The sequence below is a fragment of the Pleurodeles waltl genome, chromosome 2_2 (assembly GCF_031143425.1).
Source record: "Pleurodeles waltl isolate 20211129_DDA chromosome 2_2, aPleWal1.hap1.20221129, whole genome shotgun sequence".
Classification (NCBI taxonomy): domain Eukaryota; kingdom Metazoa; phylum Chordata; class Amphibia; order Caudata; family Salamandridae; genus Pleurodeles; species Pleurodeles waltl.
In genome coordinates, this window is record NC_090439.1 from 208,976,071 (window position 1) to 208,993,746 (window position 17,676).

At 45.2% G+C, this 17,676-nt stretch overlaps 1 protein-coding gene across 7 annotated transcripts in view; it reads right to left on the reverse strand.

Moving 5' to 3' along the window:
• Window positions 1-17,676, reverse strand: part of TRIO (trio Rho guanine nucleotide exchange factor) — a 3,522,386-nt gene that overhangs the window by 3,119,347 nt on the left and 385,363 nt on the right. For all 7 annotated transcript variants that reach the window (XR_011200906.1, XM_069219639.1, XM_069219640.1 and 4 more), the window contains exon 8: window positions 16,938-17,069. Coding sequence is in view for 6 of the 7 variants with exons in the window: in XM_069219639.1 (XP_069075740.1) it covers window positions 16,938-17,069 (132 nt within the window). In the remaining variant the exon portion in view is untranslated. The remainder of the gene's footprint in view (window positions 1-16,937; window positions 17,070-17,676) is intronic.

The following is a 17,676-nucleotide window of genomic DNA, read 5'->3' on the forward strand; positions in this document are numbered from 1 at the left end:
GAGGGGTCTCTAGGGTGGCATAAGACATGCTGCAGCCCTTAGAGACCTTCCTTGGCATCAGGGCCCTTGGTACTAGAAGTACCAGTTACAAGGGACTTATCTGAATGCCAGGGTGTGCCAATTGTGGATACAATGGTACATTTTAGGTGAAGGAACACTGGTGCTGGGGCCTGGTTAGCAGGGTCCCAGCACACTTCTCAGTCAAGTCAGCATCAGTTATCAGGCAAAAAGTGGGGGGTAACTGCAACAGGGAGCCATTTCTTTACAGCTGGCACTATATTTATGTAGGACGATAATGGGTGCAAATGTTATCACCTACTGTATTGGTTTGTTTTGATCATATTAAAATATTTGCTTCCACAACACTTCAGAATAAAAAAAAAATTGTTTAATTTGTACTAATTCTGGCATAGTCTGAAACGTTAGCACAGTTCATTTTTTGTTGTGTGCTAGGAAAAAAAGAACATCTCTTCCTGTCTTAAATAGGTACTCAACAAGATTGTCCCATAAATTCTCTCACTTTGAAGTCAGAGAAAGAAAAAAAAAACACCAAACTCTCTGGAAGAGAGAGCCTGACATTTTACCTCTGCCTTTGAATGCACAGCAAATGTGACAAGATAAGACCAAGATTTAAAGGTCTGTTTACAGAAAGTGAGTGCGTGGAAGAATACAGTAAATAAGACTTGGGCAAAAAGAGGTACAAACTGAAGCTGAACAGCCTAAAGCAAATAAAGCTAGCAAATGTGAGTTGTAGACCACAAAGCATTCCTAGGTCAGTTTGCTTAATGTATCTAAGATGACTATAGCAAACCAGACAGCTGCGCTGTCTAGCATACTAAGACCTTCAGTAGAAATATGTTACTTACCCTGTAAGCATCTGTTCAAGGCATGCAGTGCTGTAGATCCACATACTATGCATATTCCTGCTATCAAGTTTTGGATCTGGAGCTGTGCAAGTTGTTTTTCTTCGAATCAGTCTTTTGAGTCAAAAGATCGAGTCACTCCTCCTCTCAGTGATAATGCGTATGGGCATCGACTCCATTGTTTTCCCGTAGGCAGGTGAGAAAGGAGTGTTAAGTACGTGAAAGTAATGGCGTGACCATGCTAAATGTATGTATAGTGAAAAAGTAAATGTAGGGAACTGCAATGGCCACATGTGTCCGGGGAGGAGGGTGGGCACTACATGCCACAAACAGATGCTTACAGGTTAAGTAACATATTCCGTTCCATGGCATGTGTGGCTGTGGATACACATGCTCTGCATAGACTGTAAACCAAGTCTCCCTCAGAAGCGGTGGCTAACCTGCGGGTGTTGCATCGGTTTGGAAAAGGTTACAAAGGACTGCCTGACTTACATTGGCTTGTTGAAATGCTAAGACATCCACACAATAATACTTGGTGAATGCGTGATGTGTGGACCTTGTAGCAACTGTACATGTGTGAGCTAGGGGAATATTTCCTGAAAGGCCATAGCTGCTCCCTTTTTCCAAGTTGAGTGTGCTGTGGGAAGAGCAAGTAAAGGTCTTTTGGCCTTAACATAGCAAGTTTGATGCATTTTCCTATCACTCTGGCTATGTCTGGTTTGGATATAGGGTTCCCTCTGTGTGGCGGTGGTGAAAAGGCAACAAAAAGTTGCTTAGACTTTCTAAAGTTTTAGTTCTATCAATGTAGAACATATGTGCTCTTTTAATATATGAAGCGCCCTTTCTGCAACAAGATCTGTTTGAGGGGGAAAAAATGGCAATTCAATGGATTGGTTGAGGTGAAATTGAGACACTACCTTAGGTAGGTATTTAGTGTTGGTGCAGAGAACCACCTTGTCTCTGTGTATTTGGAAGAAGGGTTGTTCCAAGAGTTAAGCCTGGAGCTCATTAACAAGCCTAAGCGACCTAATGGTGACTACAAATGCCACTTCCAAGAAAGGAATTGAACAGGGCATGAGTGAAGAGGTTCAAATGGGGGACCCATGAGTCTTGTGAGCACGATATTAAGGTCCCAGGATGGTGCCGGAGGAACCCTTGGTGGAAAGACTCCTTTCAGTCTTTGCATGAAGGCTTTTAAGACTGGAATCTTGAACAGAGAAGGGTGCTGTATTTTTTGGAGATAGCCAGCCACTGCAGCGAGATTTAAACATACAGAAGCAAAGGCTAATCCAGCCTTTTGTAAGTGAAGTAAGCAGCAGACAGTGTCTTGTATTGTTTCTTTGAAAGAGTCAATTTGTTTTGAGGGGCAATGGCAAACAAAATGTTTCCATTTTGCTGCATAACGGAAACTAGGTGCTTTCTTAAGAATGTCCATACATTTTGGTGCCAAGTTAAGGTAATCAAACTCTATGACCTCAGAAGTCAAAGTTGGTAGGTTGAGAGTTTTGGGATGTGGTTGTCTGATTTGTCCGTGGTTCTGAGCAAGAAGGTCCAGCCTGTTGGGGAGCTTCTCGTGTTTAACTACAGAAAGATCAAGTAGTGTTGTGAGCCAAGGCTGATGAGCACAGGTGGGAGCTAATAAGACCATTGTTAAAGAAGTCTGCTTGAGCTTTCGAACCAGAAAAGGAAGAAGTATGAGAGGCGCAAAAGCATAGGCAAATATCCCTGACCAACTCACCTATAGCGCATTGCCCTTGGATACGGGGTGTGGGAACCTGGAGGCGAAGTTTGGACATTTTGCGTTTTCTGCTGTGGTGAAAAGGTCTATTTGAGGGAATCCACACTTTTGGAAGTACTGTAGGAGGATTTAAGGGGGGGAGTTCCTATTTGTGGACTTGTTGCTGCATCCTGCTGAGCAGGTCTGCAAAGTCATTGTCTATTCCCAGAAGGTATTCCACTAATAGGTGAATGTTGTGATGTAGAGTCTGATTCCAGATGGTCTGAGACAGATGTGAGAATTGTAGAGACTGTGTACCCCTTGTTTTCTGAGGTAATACATGGCTGTCATATTGTCCATCCGGACTAGGACAACCTTGTGAGTCAGGTGAGGTATAAATGCTTTCCATGCTAGGTGAACAGCTTGAAGCACTTGATAGTTGATATGAAGAGATTAGTGCTTGGCATCCCAGAGGCCCTTCACTGTGAGATCTTGTAGATGTGCACCCATCCAATCTGTGATGCGTCTGTTTTGAGTTATTTGGGGAACAGGGTGGAGAAAAGGTCACCTCTTCAACAGATTGGTGGTGTTCCACCATTGCAGAGAAAGGTGAGTGTGGCGGTCTAACAACACTAGATCCTCCAACTGACCCTGTGACTGAGACCATTGAACTAGATATTTCTGTAACAGACACATGTGTAATCTTGTGAGGGGAACTATGGCAATGCAGGAAGCTATCATCCATAAAGACGCATGACCACCCTTCACTGCGAGTTGCTGGTTTGTCTGACACTGGGGCAATATTGTCTGAAACTGGGGCAATATTGCCTGAAAGTTCTGAATTCTCGCAGGATTAGGGTAGACTAATCATAGTTCTATTTGTAGGATTGCCTCCATTCCTTCGCTGTTTAACTCCAAAGTGTGAAAGGCTGCCACCCTAGCTATGACCTCTTGATAAGAGACTGCATCCTCATGTGGGGGAAGGTCAAGCAGGGTAAAGGTCAGGATAATGATCTACATGGGGATCTGTGTCCTACGTGTCCCTTGGATTGTCTCCTTGTGGTACCCCATAGCCACCAGTTAATGAATGTGTTAACACCTGAGGTGTCTTCAGGTGGAGATAGTGGTGGAAAAGAATGAGGTAATGGTGGAAACAGAGTTGGGGACACGGAAGAAAGGTAGGGCTGATGGCCTTGTACTCAGTTTTCATCCTAGGAGTAAAGTGGCATTTCCAGTGCTTCCCCAAAAGTGAGCTTCCTTTTGAGTGGTGGTGGAGAGGTAACCTTTGCAAGTATTTTCTTTTGTCGAATGTCTAGTTTTACCTGCATCTTATGCAGAATGGGTTCCACTGGTGGAGTAGAGACAGAGGAAGTCTTTGTAATTTTTGGCTCCAAGGTTTTTGGGTCTAAAGCTTTCAACTTCGAGCAGTGAGGCGGTGTCGAGGTGGTGGAAGTTGACTGCCAGGCCAGCACTGAAGGTCGAAACGGCGTCGAACGCTGGTGTCAGTCTGAATAAGTCAAAGCTGTGGGTTTTGGCTTAGCATGCACTTTTGGCGCTGGGGTGGGGTGTCCAAAGCAGTTTTCCGGATCTGACCATGGCCAGACAGCAGGGGTGGACCAGGGAACTCAGATTCTGCATCCATGGATGTCAAAGGACTCTTGGCCCGCTTGGGTTAGAGGGCAAGGGTAGGGACTGCAGTGCTTATGGGTTGCGCAGATGGAAGATCCTGCATCTCCAGATTTATCAAGGCTGGAGCCGGAGCTTTCGTCAATAGAGAAGGCCTCTTCTTTGATCGATGGTTGCTCCTGGACATGCTCCTCACCGAAAATGTCGGAAGTGTTGTCTGTGGCTATGTGAGACATCTCGAGGCGACGAGCTCTGTGGCCTTTCTTTGACATGAAGGATCTGCACACGTTGCAATCAAATTCTTTGGGTTCTGGAGACAGACATAAGTTACACACTGAATATTGGTCTGTGTGCAGGTACTTTGCTGTCAATGCGGACAAATAGGAAGTGCATGCGTTCCATTATCAGAGGAGCATTTACGAGAAAACTGATAATGTTGTTTAAGTTAGGTCCTGAAGGGCAGTGCTACAAGGGGCTTCGGTTGAACGGAGTCGAACCCGCAGAGTTTTCAGAAGCAGCGCAGATGTAGAAAACGTTAATGATAACAATACCATTGAAGGACATAGAAAAAAGACTAGAAGATCAGACTGAAACAGAGTCAAAACACTGAGCGAAGGCACACATGTCCGAACCTGACAGCGGGGGGGAGGGAGAAAAACAACAGAGTTGATGCCCATGCACATTATCACTGAGAGGCTCAGTCGTGTGACTCGAAACATCTTGCACAACTCAGGATCCAACACTAGATGGCAGCAGTATGCAGAGCATTTATATCTACAGCCACATATGCAGTCAAATAATTTTGTTTCCTTTACAGCTTCCCACATATTCTAAATGATTCCCAAAGGACTATTTATTTGAATGACAAAATATAAGTGCAGGACTACTCTAAATTTTTCGTAAAAAATTGACTGTCTAGGAAAGGACAACTTCCATTTTTTAGGTCTGGTTGGATAATGTAGTTATCTGGATGACATTTTGAGCAAATGTTGAAAATAAGCTGAGTGGGCTTTGGCTTGGCTACGCCTCAAGGAGTACTACTCTCTCACCTTACACTATTAACTGGCAATATATCATTTTACATTTGAAGAAGTGTTTCCATTAGAATACAGAAGGGATGATTCTAAATCTGAAAAATAAACTCAGCTCTCCTATTTGTCTCTTTCTGTTCTTTTTCTACTATAAGCATTTTCCACAGAATGCAATATTTTCATTAATTATTTGAGTACTGGCAAGGCCGGTAAGATAGGCTTTAATGCGATAAACAACATTTGAGCACAATAAAAAAAGAAAAAAAAATGTTTATTAGGAGTAAAGCAATACACAAGACGTAACAATAAAATACAGTTGTTTCTGTCGATAATGGCGCATAGCTTTTCTACATATACACATCTCAGTAGCATCCCCATAACATTAGACCTGTCCTTGTCAGAACTATTTAAATCATTCCAAACAAACATTTTCCGTCTCCATATGAACAGTAAACATGCAGCGGTAGCTAATGGGTGCCCATATAGTACCCAGAGTTCGAGTAATCTCCCAGCCAAATCCTGGGAAACTCCCTAATCGGGGGTGGGGGTGGGGGTGGGGGGCGTCGGTCCAACAAAACCAGAAGACCCAGTCGTTGACAGGGAATCATGTCCACCCCAAGGAAAGCCCAGCCACCTGGGGGGAGGAGCATAGAGCCACGCCGTAAGATCGTGCTCCACGCAACTACACCTGGCTGTCATTGCTCCCGCAATAAGTTAGATCTTCACCCATGCATCCGCAACATCCACCATCCACTGCGGATATAAATTCTAGTTCTCTGTCTCACGGGGCACTGGAAACTGACGTTGCCCTTGAGGGGTGGTCTGTAGACTGCCGACATCAGTACCACTTCCATGAGCCAGTCTAGCATGGTAGCCCGGTGCTCCAATTCTGCATGTTCATCAGTGTGCACCAAATTCAGTCTCCTCTGCTGCACCCTATTCCTGTAGATCCAGTAGCCACTTCTGTGCAGTTGGTCTAGCAGGCTGTAGCCAGTGTATGGCCACCCGCCACATAGCAAGCACCAGGCCCAAAAGAGCAAAGCAGTGGCTCATCATGGTCCTGCATATGGGTGCCGGGAATACCCCCAGTAGGCAATGCCCCACAGAGAACTCCAATGCCACTCTTGTAACCTCTCGGAGGACCCACAGAACCTCCCTCCAATAACACCACAGTCTACCACACTGTCACTTCTCTTGTAAGAAGGTCGCTGGCGACACCCCAGATCTTCGGCTGGCTACTGATCTAGACCCATTAATTCTGTTTAAACGCCGTGGGGGTCATGTAGGCGTGATGTAATAAAATTGAACTCATTTGAATTGTGTGTTAGTGGACATGTCCCAGACCTGCGCAAATGCCTCCTCCATGCACCTTTGGTGAACGAATCCAGCAGGGCAGGAGCCCATCTATTCCAGACTCTGGACACGTCAACTCGGCGATGTCCCTTCAGAGCCTTATACAAGCGTGATATCAACCCCCTAGTTGATCCTGGGTCCAGGATCAAAAGTAGTGTTTCAGATTCCTCTGACTGCACGGGGAAATCAGTCCAAATCTCTTGGTATATCCGAGATATCTTGACATACTGTAAAAACTGTCCTCGTGGAGATCAAAGAGATCCAGCGCCTCCTCCAATGTGGCAAAAACACTGTTCAAGTAAAGGTGTCCAGCCATACAACAGCCTTCCTCAAGTCACTTAAGCATATCCATCACAGCACAAATCTCTCAACAGAGCTGCAACCAGTCCAGTAGTAGCAACTTAGCATAGGGAGCCCATCGCAGCACCCACACCACTGTGTTTCCAGGCAACAACCACCTGTCCGACAATAAAGGGGTGCACAGCTGGAATACATGATCCCCGCATATGGCACAGGGGCAAATCTGCTTCGGCTCCCCAAGTGCCCAGAAGACTTTTTTTCCAGCATTTGGCCCATCATTGCACCACTGTGCTGCATATTGAAGAAGTCTCGCAAAGTAGTACAGATGGCGAATGGGTAGTCTCAGTCCCTCGAAGTCAGTGACTAGCTTAAGAATATCCACTTTCATCCAACTCTTTTTACCAGCCCACACAAGCGCCACCTGGAGGCTATTTAATTTGGCAAAGGTAGACATCAGTGCCTCATACATAGCGTTCTGTAAGGCGTACATGCATCTGGGCATGAGAACTATTTTAAGAGTGCAACTCTTTCCATCACCGACGAGGAAGCAGGACCCAAAATGTAATTGATTCCTCCAGAACAAGTAACGTCCTGTCCATATTAAGGTTGTAGTGAGCGACCACAGTATTTGCCACCTGTACCCCCACATAACGGAAGCTGTCTCTGACTCATCCAAGCTCAGTTTTTGGCAGGCTCTCTCGAGTTGGGTGTGCTAGGGCCACTAGGGGGACTGCACGGTCTTTGGTCTATTGACCCAGAGGCCGGATGTTGCATCAAATTCCTCCATGATCTGTAACGGAGCACCAAACGATCTCTATGTTTGCAGTAGGCAAATGGGAGTATTGTCCGCGTAAAGCGAGATGGCGTGTCATGCCGTCTACCTCTATGCCCCATTCAGCCACATCCATGGGAATTGCCAGAGGCTACATTGCCAATGCGAAAAGAAGCGATGATAGGGGGCATCTCTGCCCAGTTCCCCTATAGATAGGGATGCTCTTCGATATTTCCCAGCCAAATCACACCCGGGCCACCATCTCCGTGTACAGCAACTTCACAGAAGATAAATGTTATGCCCGGCCCCATTCTTCAGAGAACCCCCAAGAGGTACTCCCATTCAAGAATATCAAACACCTTTTCTATATGTAAGGCGATCAGCCCCGCCTCAATGTCTCTGTCTGCAATACAGTACATTACGTGTGACAACCTACGTAGGTTCATGTGGGTCTCCCCTGCCTGGCATAAACCCACATTGATCCCTGTGCACCAAATGGGTCACTATCACCCGCAATCTTGCCGCAAGGACCTTTGCCAATATTTTGGTGTCAACTCCTAACATCAAGAAGGGCCTCTATAAACCGGGGTTCATTATGTCCTTCTCCAGTTTAGGGAGCGTTATGATCTGGGCCTCCTTCATAGTCGGCGGTAGTATCTCACATCTGCATGCTTCCTGAAGTGCCTCAAGCAAATGGGGCAGAAGCATTGTTGAGTATGATTGATATTACTCCACCGGTTGTCCGTCTGGATCTGGTTCCCTAGCTCTTGTCATGTCTCTGACTGCCTCCTACAGTTTCTTCTCCAGTATGTCCTTCTCCGGGTACTCCACCTGTTCGACGTCTAGGGAGAGTAAGTCTTTCCAGGAAGTTGCCCTCCCCAACCGACAAGGTCTACCATATACTGCCCCAATGTGATCACACAGAAGGCGGTTAATGCCAGCCTGCTTTATTACAACAATGCCATCTGGTCGCCTCATGGAGAGAATCACAGGGGCGGACGTTCTCGTCTAAGGAGTCACACCAACAGGAGGCCCGACCTGCCGCCCTCTCTGAGGACTAGTTGGCAATAGTCCTGTCTGACCATTGGATCCAGTCTGTCCCACATCTCGCCCACCCTTCTCTAAGTTGATAGAAGTTTCTCTCGTCCCTCTCTTAAGGCAGGGGCTTCCCACTGGAGCCTCGACAGAGGGCAATCTTCTTCAATCAGCTGAACCTTAAGCTGAGTCTAACGCCGCCAGTATGAGACAAGCATTCCTCCCGGGCCACAGCCTTAAGGGCATCCCACTCTAACCCTCTGCGGGCTGCCATGTTCCAGTTTGTGTTAAAATAACCATCCGTCACTGCTCCGAGTTCTGGGAACCCTCCATAGAGGCACCCGGGGTCTGTTCCCATAGAGCTCCCATTCCAGGAGTAGTGGGACATGGTCAGAGAGGAATCTGCCCAGTATCAGGACAGCTGCCACCTCCAGAACGAGGTCTCATGTCAGTAAGAACCTGTCAAGGTGACTGTAGACAGTGTGTGCTGGTGCATAGTAGGTGTATTCCCTAGTCTGCGGGGGGTCGAGCGCCAGACATTCACACATCCCATACGCTCCATCACTACTTGTAACACCACCACTATATTGGGTTTAGTATCTTGCTGCATGGGGTGACGATCGCTGGGACCATCCAGTACATAATTAAAGCCACCCCACAGCAATGAAGTACTTGTGTACGGAAGGAGCTCCTGCTCCAGTGCTAAATAGAAGTCTCCATTGTCTGCACTCGAGGCGTATATGTTCACAGACATACCTCTCTTCCATTCAACATGCCACACGGCAATAAGTATCGTCCTTTCACATCTGCTTTAAATCTGGTGACTTTAAAGGTGATATGTGGGGCCACCTATATCGAGAGCCCCTGGGGATAATTGGAGAAGGTGGCAGAGAACAGCTGGTATCTCCACTTTCTGTGGACTTTCTAGACCTCACCCTCCATCAAAGTGCCTCCTGAAGCAGAGCAATATGTACACCCTGGCGCCCGAGGTGTGTCTGGGCCCTGCATCTCTTGGAATATGAGTTGCGACTCCACACATTCCAGGTCACCACCCTGAATGTATTAGCTATATTCATGTCCGCTCACCTCTTCCCATCCCAGTTCTCCCACCACACCCACTACATTGAGGAGTCCATCACTGCCACTGCAAAACAAAATATAACTAGCCCCAACCAACCACACTCTTCCCCCTGGGTAAAAACTCACCAACAACATGTTTTTTCCCCAGATTGCCCGACTGAAACACCCCCCCCACCCGAAACTATTAGTAGGCACTACAGTTCCACTCTTCACTCGTTCTGCAGTCACACCTCAATGGCAGAATCCGAGGGAGGGATAGCACTCCGGTGACCCCAAAAGCTATCAGTGTCTTCGGGTACCATCCAATCCGATGTACACACGCATCAATCTCAAAACACTCGTTCATACAACCTGCAAGCTCACATGCGCAAGTAATTTACTTCAGTCAGCTTATATCTCAAATGCCCAAAATGAATACCAAAAAATAATGAGGGGAGTGTGTCTCCACCCCTGGTATGAAAGACTTGCCCTCAACAGCCCACCCACCCGCACAGTTCCCACAGAATCTCATAGCCAACATCCTAGAAGTCCAAGCTCATGGTCTGCAAGTCAAGGGGCAACCAGTCTAGGCAATAGCTCCAAAGCAATCACCCCCTCATAAGTTAGCCCCCGCATAGGATTCTCCGAGATCTGAAGACTCCTCCAACACATCTCCAGCGCTGTTATCGGAGTTGAAAGCCATCACCAAATCCACAAATGCTCGTACCTCCTCTCTTTCTGACCCCTGCTGTTCAAGATTCAATGAACCATCCCGGGAACCACCTCCCAAGGAAGATGATCTGGTGATGCCCCCACCTCGCCCTGCCTCCTCCGAGCGGGCCGAGAGCTGTGGGACCTCTCATCTCTTGGTCGTGAGTCTTGGGTGATCTGCAGCGGGATCTGGCCCTCACCCCGGACCTCCAGCCAGTCCCAGACTGCTTCTGGAAATGTGATGAAATGTGCCCTGTCCTCGTCTAGTACCTTAAGCTTCACGGGATTTAGCAGCATATACCACAGACCCATGGTCCTCAGCTTCTGCGTCACTCCATCAAATGTGTGCCGCATTTGCTCTACCTGCCTTGTATAGTGAGGGAAAATATGGATTACATTGTTCTCATACTTAGGATCAGCGGACTCTTGTCTCTAAAGTTTAGTATTTTTGATGTGGTGCAGAGGGGTGCACCTAAAGGCAGTTTGGGCATCAGGGCACGGTGAACTCTCTCCTCCACAAAGAACGAGGATAATTGAGCTGAGGGGATCATCTCTTGTATCCAGCGTTGAAGGAACAGTTCCAGAGCTCGGCCCTCTACTTTCTCCAAGAACCCCACAAAACGCAAATTGCAGCGACACGCTTACCCTTCATCATCTTCGGCCCTAGCTTCAAGCTCGGCCATCCTGGCCACCAAAGATGTCACTTAAGTCCGGAGGAAGGTTACCACTTCTTGAAGCTTGGGACATTATTGCTCTGTCGCCAACAAGCGTTCCACCACTTTACAGAAGTCCACCCTCAGCAGTCCAACATCTTAGGAGACTGCCTCAAGTTTTGCCTGCACTATCGTACTGCAGGACTCAATCATGGTGAGTATTTGGCCTCCTGTGGGTCCTTTAGTTTTCTGTGGATGGGCACCACCATTGCACCGCGGGAGGTTGATAGCTGAGCCCGCCCCCGGGGCTGTGAATTGGTACATTTTGGTTTGTTAGGCACCCCTCTGCTGCCCATCTTTACCCATGTCTAGGGCACAGGTCCCCAACCTTGAGCCAGGTATCTTCACAGAACAGGCAGCAGTACACCAAAGGGGGGGGGGGGCTTTCCACACTTTACTCCTGGACTGTCAGCTGTGGTCACTAATTAGGTGTCATCCTGCAGAATGAATCTGCAGGCTATGATCTGGGAAGCATAATCTTTCTTCAACCCCACCCCCGGGGGATCCTCAGTCGGGGGGGGGTTGTTGTGGGTCAGCAACCCCAGGGCTAATGATTCACTACTGATACTGCTCCCAATGTTCAAAAGCGTAGCTCCAAGTGAGTCCAGGGAGATAAGGTGGCGCACCAGCCAATGACTGGATGGCCTCTATCCATTTGTCGGGGTGCAGCAGCAGGTAGGTGGCAGGGGAAGGTCAAGTTAGTGCCCCTCCCAAGCACGCACAGCAGTTCATCTACACAGCCTCTGCATCCAGGGGGGCCTCAATCCTTTTAGTATCGCCCTGGCTGGGGCATGTGGGAGTCCAGGGGTGCTGTAACAAAAAGTCTCACCTATAAGGGTGATGGGTTGATTCCCTAAATCACTTCTTGCCTCTGAAAGTAGCTGGGTCTCCTGCCGTAGCAAAGAATAGCAGAACCGTGTGCCCGGTGTCACTGGATCTCAGCGCAGCGCCTCACTGTTTCACGTCACCTCCAATTACTCAGTGAATTGTCTGTTCCTGTGGGATTACCATGGCCGCCCTGCCATCATCATTGCCATCAGCCATGTCCCTGTTTCAGGCCACCAGGTGCATTTAAATGGACGTTGCCCCTCGGAGTCTCGCAACGTATGGGCAGCAGGGCCTTGTGGGTGGGTAGGGCACCCTCTCTGGTTCCAGGTGTTGTAGAAACTCGGTGGGGGGTGGAGGAACCAAAGAGTAGACCAGAACCTAGTGCAGGTCTCAGCTCCTGTCATGCTCTGTACAGCAGCCTCAGGGATGGCTCCAATCCTAGCCCAGCTCCAAGTGGCCAAAGGTGCCATCAGTTCTGCACCTTACCACCAGCAACTGCCCCTTAATGCAGCACCCCAGCCTTATTTCCAGCACATTGCAGCTCCGAAGATGATAGTACGGACATTGCAGGCAGAATGGGGTCACTGCAGCAGGCTAATGGAGTAGATAAGGAGAATTTTTAATGAGCTGAGAATTGAGCTCTTTCAAGGAGTGTCCATTCCGTCCTCCATTTTAGCAACACCCAAACATTTGCACATACTTTAAGGTACTAAAACCAAATAAGAAAAAAATATTTCCCAAGTAACAAATTTGTATTTTATTATGGTTTAATAACTATGTTGCATGAATAGATAAATTTTTTAAAAGAAGCCAGGAAGTGAGTAAAATCTCAAAAAGCATGCATCACTAGAGTTTTAAAAATCAAATGGCTCAATATAGTTGACAATGCTCTAGTGTTTTGGTTTCAATTACCAGCCTAAACCATTGTGGGAAAATTAATTGAGCTTGACGTTATTTAACACTGTTGGTCTTGACTACCTGATTTCAATGGTCTGCAAATGGACAACACACAAATGGGACAATAGTCAATGGTAAAATGCCAATTTTTTGACATCCCTACACTGAAAGGCAAAAAGCTCCTACACTAGAGAATCACTTAAAAAGAAATCCAGTCATGACAATTGAAAACTGATAGTAGGTTCCAGTCTTTCCAAAAATGAGCGGTGAGTGCTGAATGGAAGGAAGCAAGACATCACACTTAGGGTCTATTTACTACAAGTACAATTTCACAACTGCATTTTTATCTCATAAAAAATCAATGTGCACTCAGAACAAGGGGGTGGGGCAAAGTTCTCACAAGGTGAGATTACAAAGAAGTCTACTAGCAGCTTATATGTATGTGATCAATATCTTTCGAAAACTATACATTTTTTGCAGCAATCATTGTTGGACTTAAACAAGACCCCAAACATAATAAAGAAATAAGAATACAATGCTCAAGATTAGTTGGGATGAGTATAAAACTAAGCAGAACTAGGTTAGAAAGAAAAGTAGTTGTATTTTTGGGTTTATGGTATTAACAAGAAACATTTCCCACTAGATTTCACATAACAATCCTGACATACCTATAAGCAGAGTATATAATGGCCTGATTCGTGAAATTGGATTTTGCTACAGATCAGTGGCATCCTAAGTAAGTGATCAGACAAAGCAGACATTAACGATCTGAGGACGGACAAAATATGCTTGAAGTTAAAGTGCTTGAACTTCGGTTGGCAGCCAATCACCTCGAAGTCAGGTAGATCACTAACTTCAATTACTTTATGAATCATTGTAAATCACTATGAAAATAAACCCTGGGCTTAGCACTGGTGTAGTAAATGTGCCTGTGGCAAGAAAGGGAGATGGTCACCCATACCCTGGTTCGGTAGTTAAATAAATTATAGTCCCCCTTCTGCACTATTGACAGCTTCATCCCTGTGGCGTAACAACCATTTCTTGAGAATGCAGATTTCACTGTATCCTGCTTTTGATTCTCCCGCAGCTGCTTCAGGCAGATTTCAATAATTTATTTAACTGTCATTAAGCACTTCCCACCTTCCTCATGTTTAGGCGACATTCATCAGCTTTAAAGCCATCCGTTGACCTTCTTTCTGTGGATGCTTTGGAGGGCCTGCCAAATTTTCTAATTCATATTGGGCATATGTGACAAACTAGGGCCTATTGTCGTGACAGCCTGAGTTAAAGGACAGTGGCTTAGTCATGAGGCGAGAGTGTGATCCCTTTTGACACTAGGATTTAAGCAACATTGTTACCAGGCAGGGGTGGCCCGATGCTGAAAGGAAGCAGAAAAATAAAATGATGATAAAACCATTTTAATATAATGTTATTTTTCCACTTAGGGCAGGCGGGCCAGCATCCTCCACGTCAGCAGGGTTTGTTGGGTGGGGGGTGAGGGGTTGGGGGGGGCAGGCAGACAAGTGCTATGTGCACTCTAAGTGTGCATGTCGGTTTGGCCAGCCATCTGAGGCCGGCCAAACTGGCATGCGCACTTATAACTCTCCATATGGCTGTGTTGCACATCTGGGTGGAGACCAATCCCAGGCTCCCACTACCTCATTTAGCTGCATTTCAGCCCACTCAGGCCAATCCCAGCCCTTCTGTCATGCTGTGTAACAGCATGAGAGAAGTGTCTGGATTGGGTTGGAAGGGGAGCAAGGCAGAAGCATTGAGGCGACAGAGGCAGCAGGTAACTTATTTGTTATTTTTTTTATTTATCATCTTCCACCCCGCTCCCTCACCAGCCCTTCCTAGCAGCAGCCGCCCCTGTTACCAGGATTTGAATACAGGTGGGGGTGCTTGGAAAAACAGTACCCTTAGTGGCAGAGAAGATTTATGAATATTTGAGTCCAGATCTAAGAGACTTTAAAGGCTATTCAGAATCACATGCAATCAGGAAGGCGGGCATTAAAGATATAACAAATAGTGCAGCTGAAGCAGCTGTGGTGGACAGGTAGACTAGCAGCGAAAGTCTGGAATTTTAAGTTACAGATACAGCTGGGAAATCGAGATTTAATTCTGACATGGGTTGAAGTCCCATATTTGGTGTCTAGCTTGGCACTTTGCTGCTATTGTATTATTGATGCTAGAGTGCTCTGGAATGATAGGCTGGAATTTCCTAATGAGCACTGTGAAAGGGACAGCGAGTCCAGAGCTGGCTGTGGATGAGGTGCGATAAAATACCTTATCGAATGCTCTCTAGATTATGTTTCGGGGATAGGCTCATATAAGTGTACCATCACTGAATAGGGCTTTGTGTCTGAGCCCACATTCAAGTTGAATAAACCAGTGTAAGCAGACTACTTACTTCCTCTAACATGATCTGTGCTAGACGTACAACATACATAGGAAAAATACATGTGCATACTAGCTAAAGAGAAATGGGTAAACCTCAATCTACAGTGCCCTCTCCAAGCAGGTAAGTTGCTCAACTGGGTTTAAAATGCAGACACTAGTCCAGTGCCAGCACAACCCACACCAGGAAGGCTCTGCAAAGCAACTATTCTAGGAAAAGGATGACATTCAACTTTAAGAAGGTAGAGAAGATGGTGAAAGCCATTGAAAATATTGCACAAAATTGTTAATGTGGAAACAAATATGGTTTCATTTAAAACCAAATTCAATCAAATGACAATATTAGTAACTGGAAATGAAAATAATGTTTAACTTTTAGAAGGCCAAAGCAGACATAGCCAGCAAGTGCATGGAAATTGAACGCATTGTACGGTCAGAGTTTCAACGGTGAACAGTTGCCTCGGCTGTCAAGCTTTAAGAATTCCAATAAAGATATCAGTACAGAAGATTTATCGCATGGTCTGCAATGCATGACAGGTCAAAATGTAAAGAACATATTCAAACCTTTCTGTCCTATAAGTTATACCCTCTCACAGAGAGGTGGAGAACATTAAAAATAATTAAATAAGTGATGCTACCAAGTAGGGGATTGGTATAATCACTGGTTTGCTCTAAGGGATCGCTGTGATACACAAAGAGGAAGAATGGAGGCCTGAATATGATGGCAGGAAGCAGATGACACACAACCACTCTGACAGCATGCTGCATTAAGTCTACAATCACTCCACACCTTCTTAAGGAGTGAGGACTTCAGTTCTGTAGTAGATTTTACCATTAACTAAAAACGTTAATCTGTGTTTGCATTGGAAGGATATTAAAAAAAAATCTAATTAGTAATTACGAGATATTAAAATTAAGATTGCACCTAGAAATTATGCATGCAATCTTTATCTCACCTTGTAACTCAGGTTTCCACACACACTCATATAACAGCTAAAATCGTTTAATTACTCAAAACAGCAGAAATAATTCATTTATTCTCATTCTGTGTACTTAAAGAAATGATTTTTAAGAAAGCGCAAAAAACAAAAAGTGGTATGGTGCATTGGTGAAATCTGCCCTCTTGAACATGAAAAGTTCCACTATCCTCATAAATTACATCTGCTAAGGGTAGAGGTGGGAGGGGGCAAGTGAGTCATCCCTCTGGATACACCTTATCTTTTATTCTTTTTTTTTTTTTTTTTACTGTCCACTGAAGGTTGATGATATATCCAATGGTATGTAATTGGTTTACCTGTACAGCGCCAATATACTTCCGGGTGATGAAGCACTGGAGAAGACCAATTAATACATAAACAATAGACACCACATGCCTATCTAGCCACTGATGAGAGTATACAACTGTCAACACTCCAGAGTACGCACCCAAGGCCTATAACAGTCTACATATTTAACACGGTCAAACTCTTCCAAAAGATGTAGCGTAATCTAAGGTAGAAGCGAATTGTGTTGCATCTAGGCTTACTGCAATTTAGAAATATCTCAATAACAACTGGAGTTGAACTGATCTATTACCAATTTATTATGGTCAAAACTTTTGAAGGTCATTTTGAATATTCACAAAAAAATAAATACCTCTGAATATGCCACAGTGATGTGCTCATATATTCCTTGATGATTATGTATTGCATCTTCTAAATCCTGAAGCTCGGAGGGGAGTTCAATCTCACCACAGGCTTTGCACCAAGAATCCACATTGTTCATGTACTAGAATGTAAAAACAAATGTTAACCAAGAATAATACAAAAACAGCTGGCATACATAACTATAAATCCTATAATCTGCCAAGGTACTGGCCACAGGCAGTTTATTTATGTACATAACCAAAACCTGTTTTATAGAGAAGGTTTCATTTGTAAGAAAAAAATAACACCGGATGTAGATCAGTAAAATCAATAAAAGCATCAATTTAGAACTGCATGATGTTTGATTTTATATATATATATGTATATATATATATATATATATATATATATATTCCGTAAGAAAGCTAAAGTTGAAATTGAGTTAACGTTGTCTAATATGTTAACCGCTGTTTTACCATAAAAAAATAAAAAGTAACAAAATCCTCAAGATAAGTGGCTGCCTTCATCTCGAGTCCCAAGCCAGATCCTAACTACCACCTCTTCTATTACCTTACAAAGTATGAACTAATGATGTCTATTCACCCTCCACATGGATCGGCTCAAAACGCAGCATAAGCAAAAGAAAGCAAAACTATCAAAACATCTGCATCTTGTGTGCCAATTCATCAAACAGTTCTAGATTTATTAATAAATAAACACTTCTTTAACCTCATCTTGAAATCTGCCCG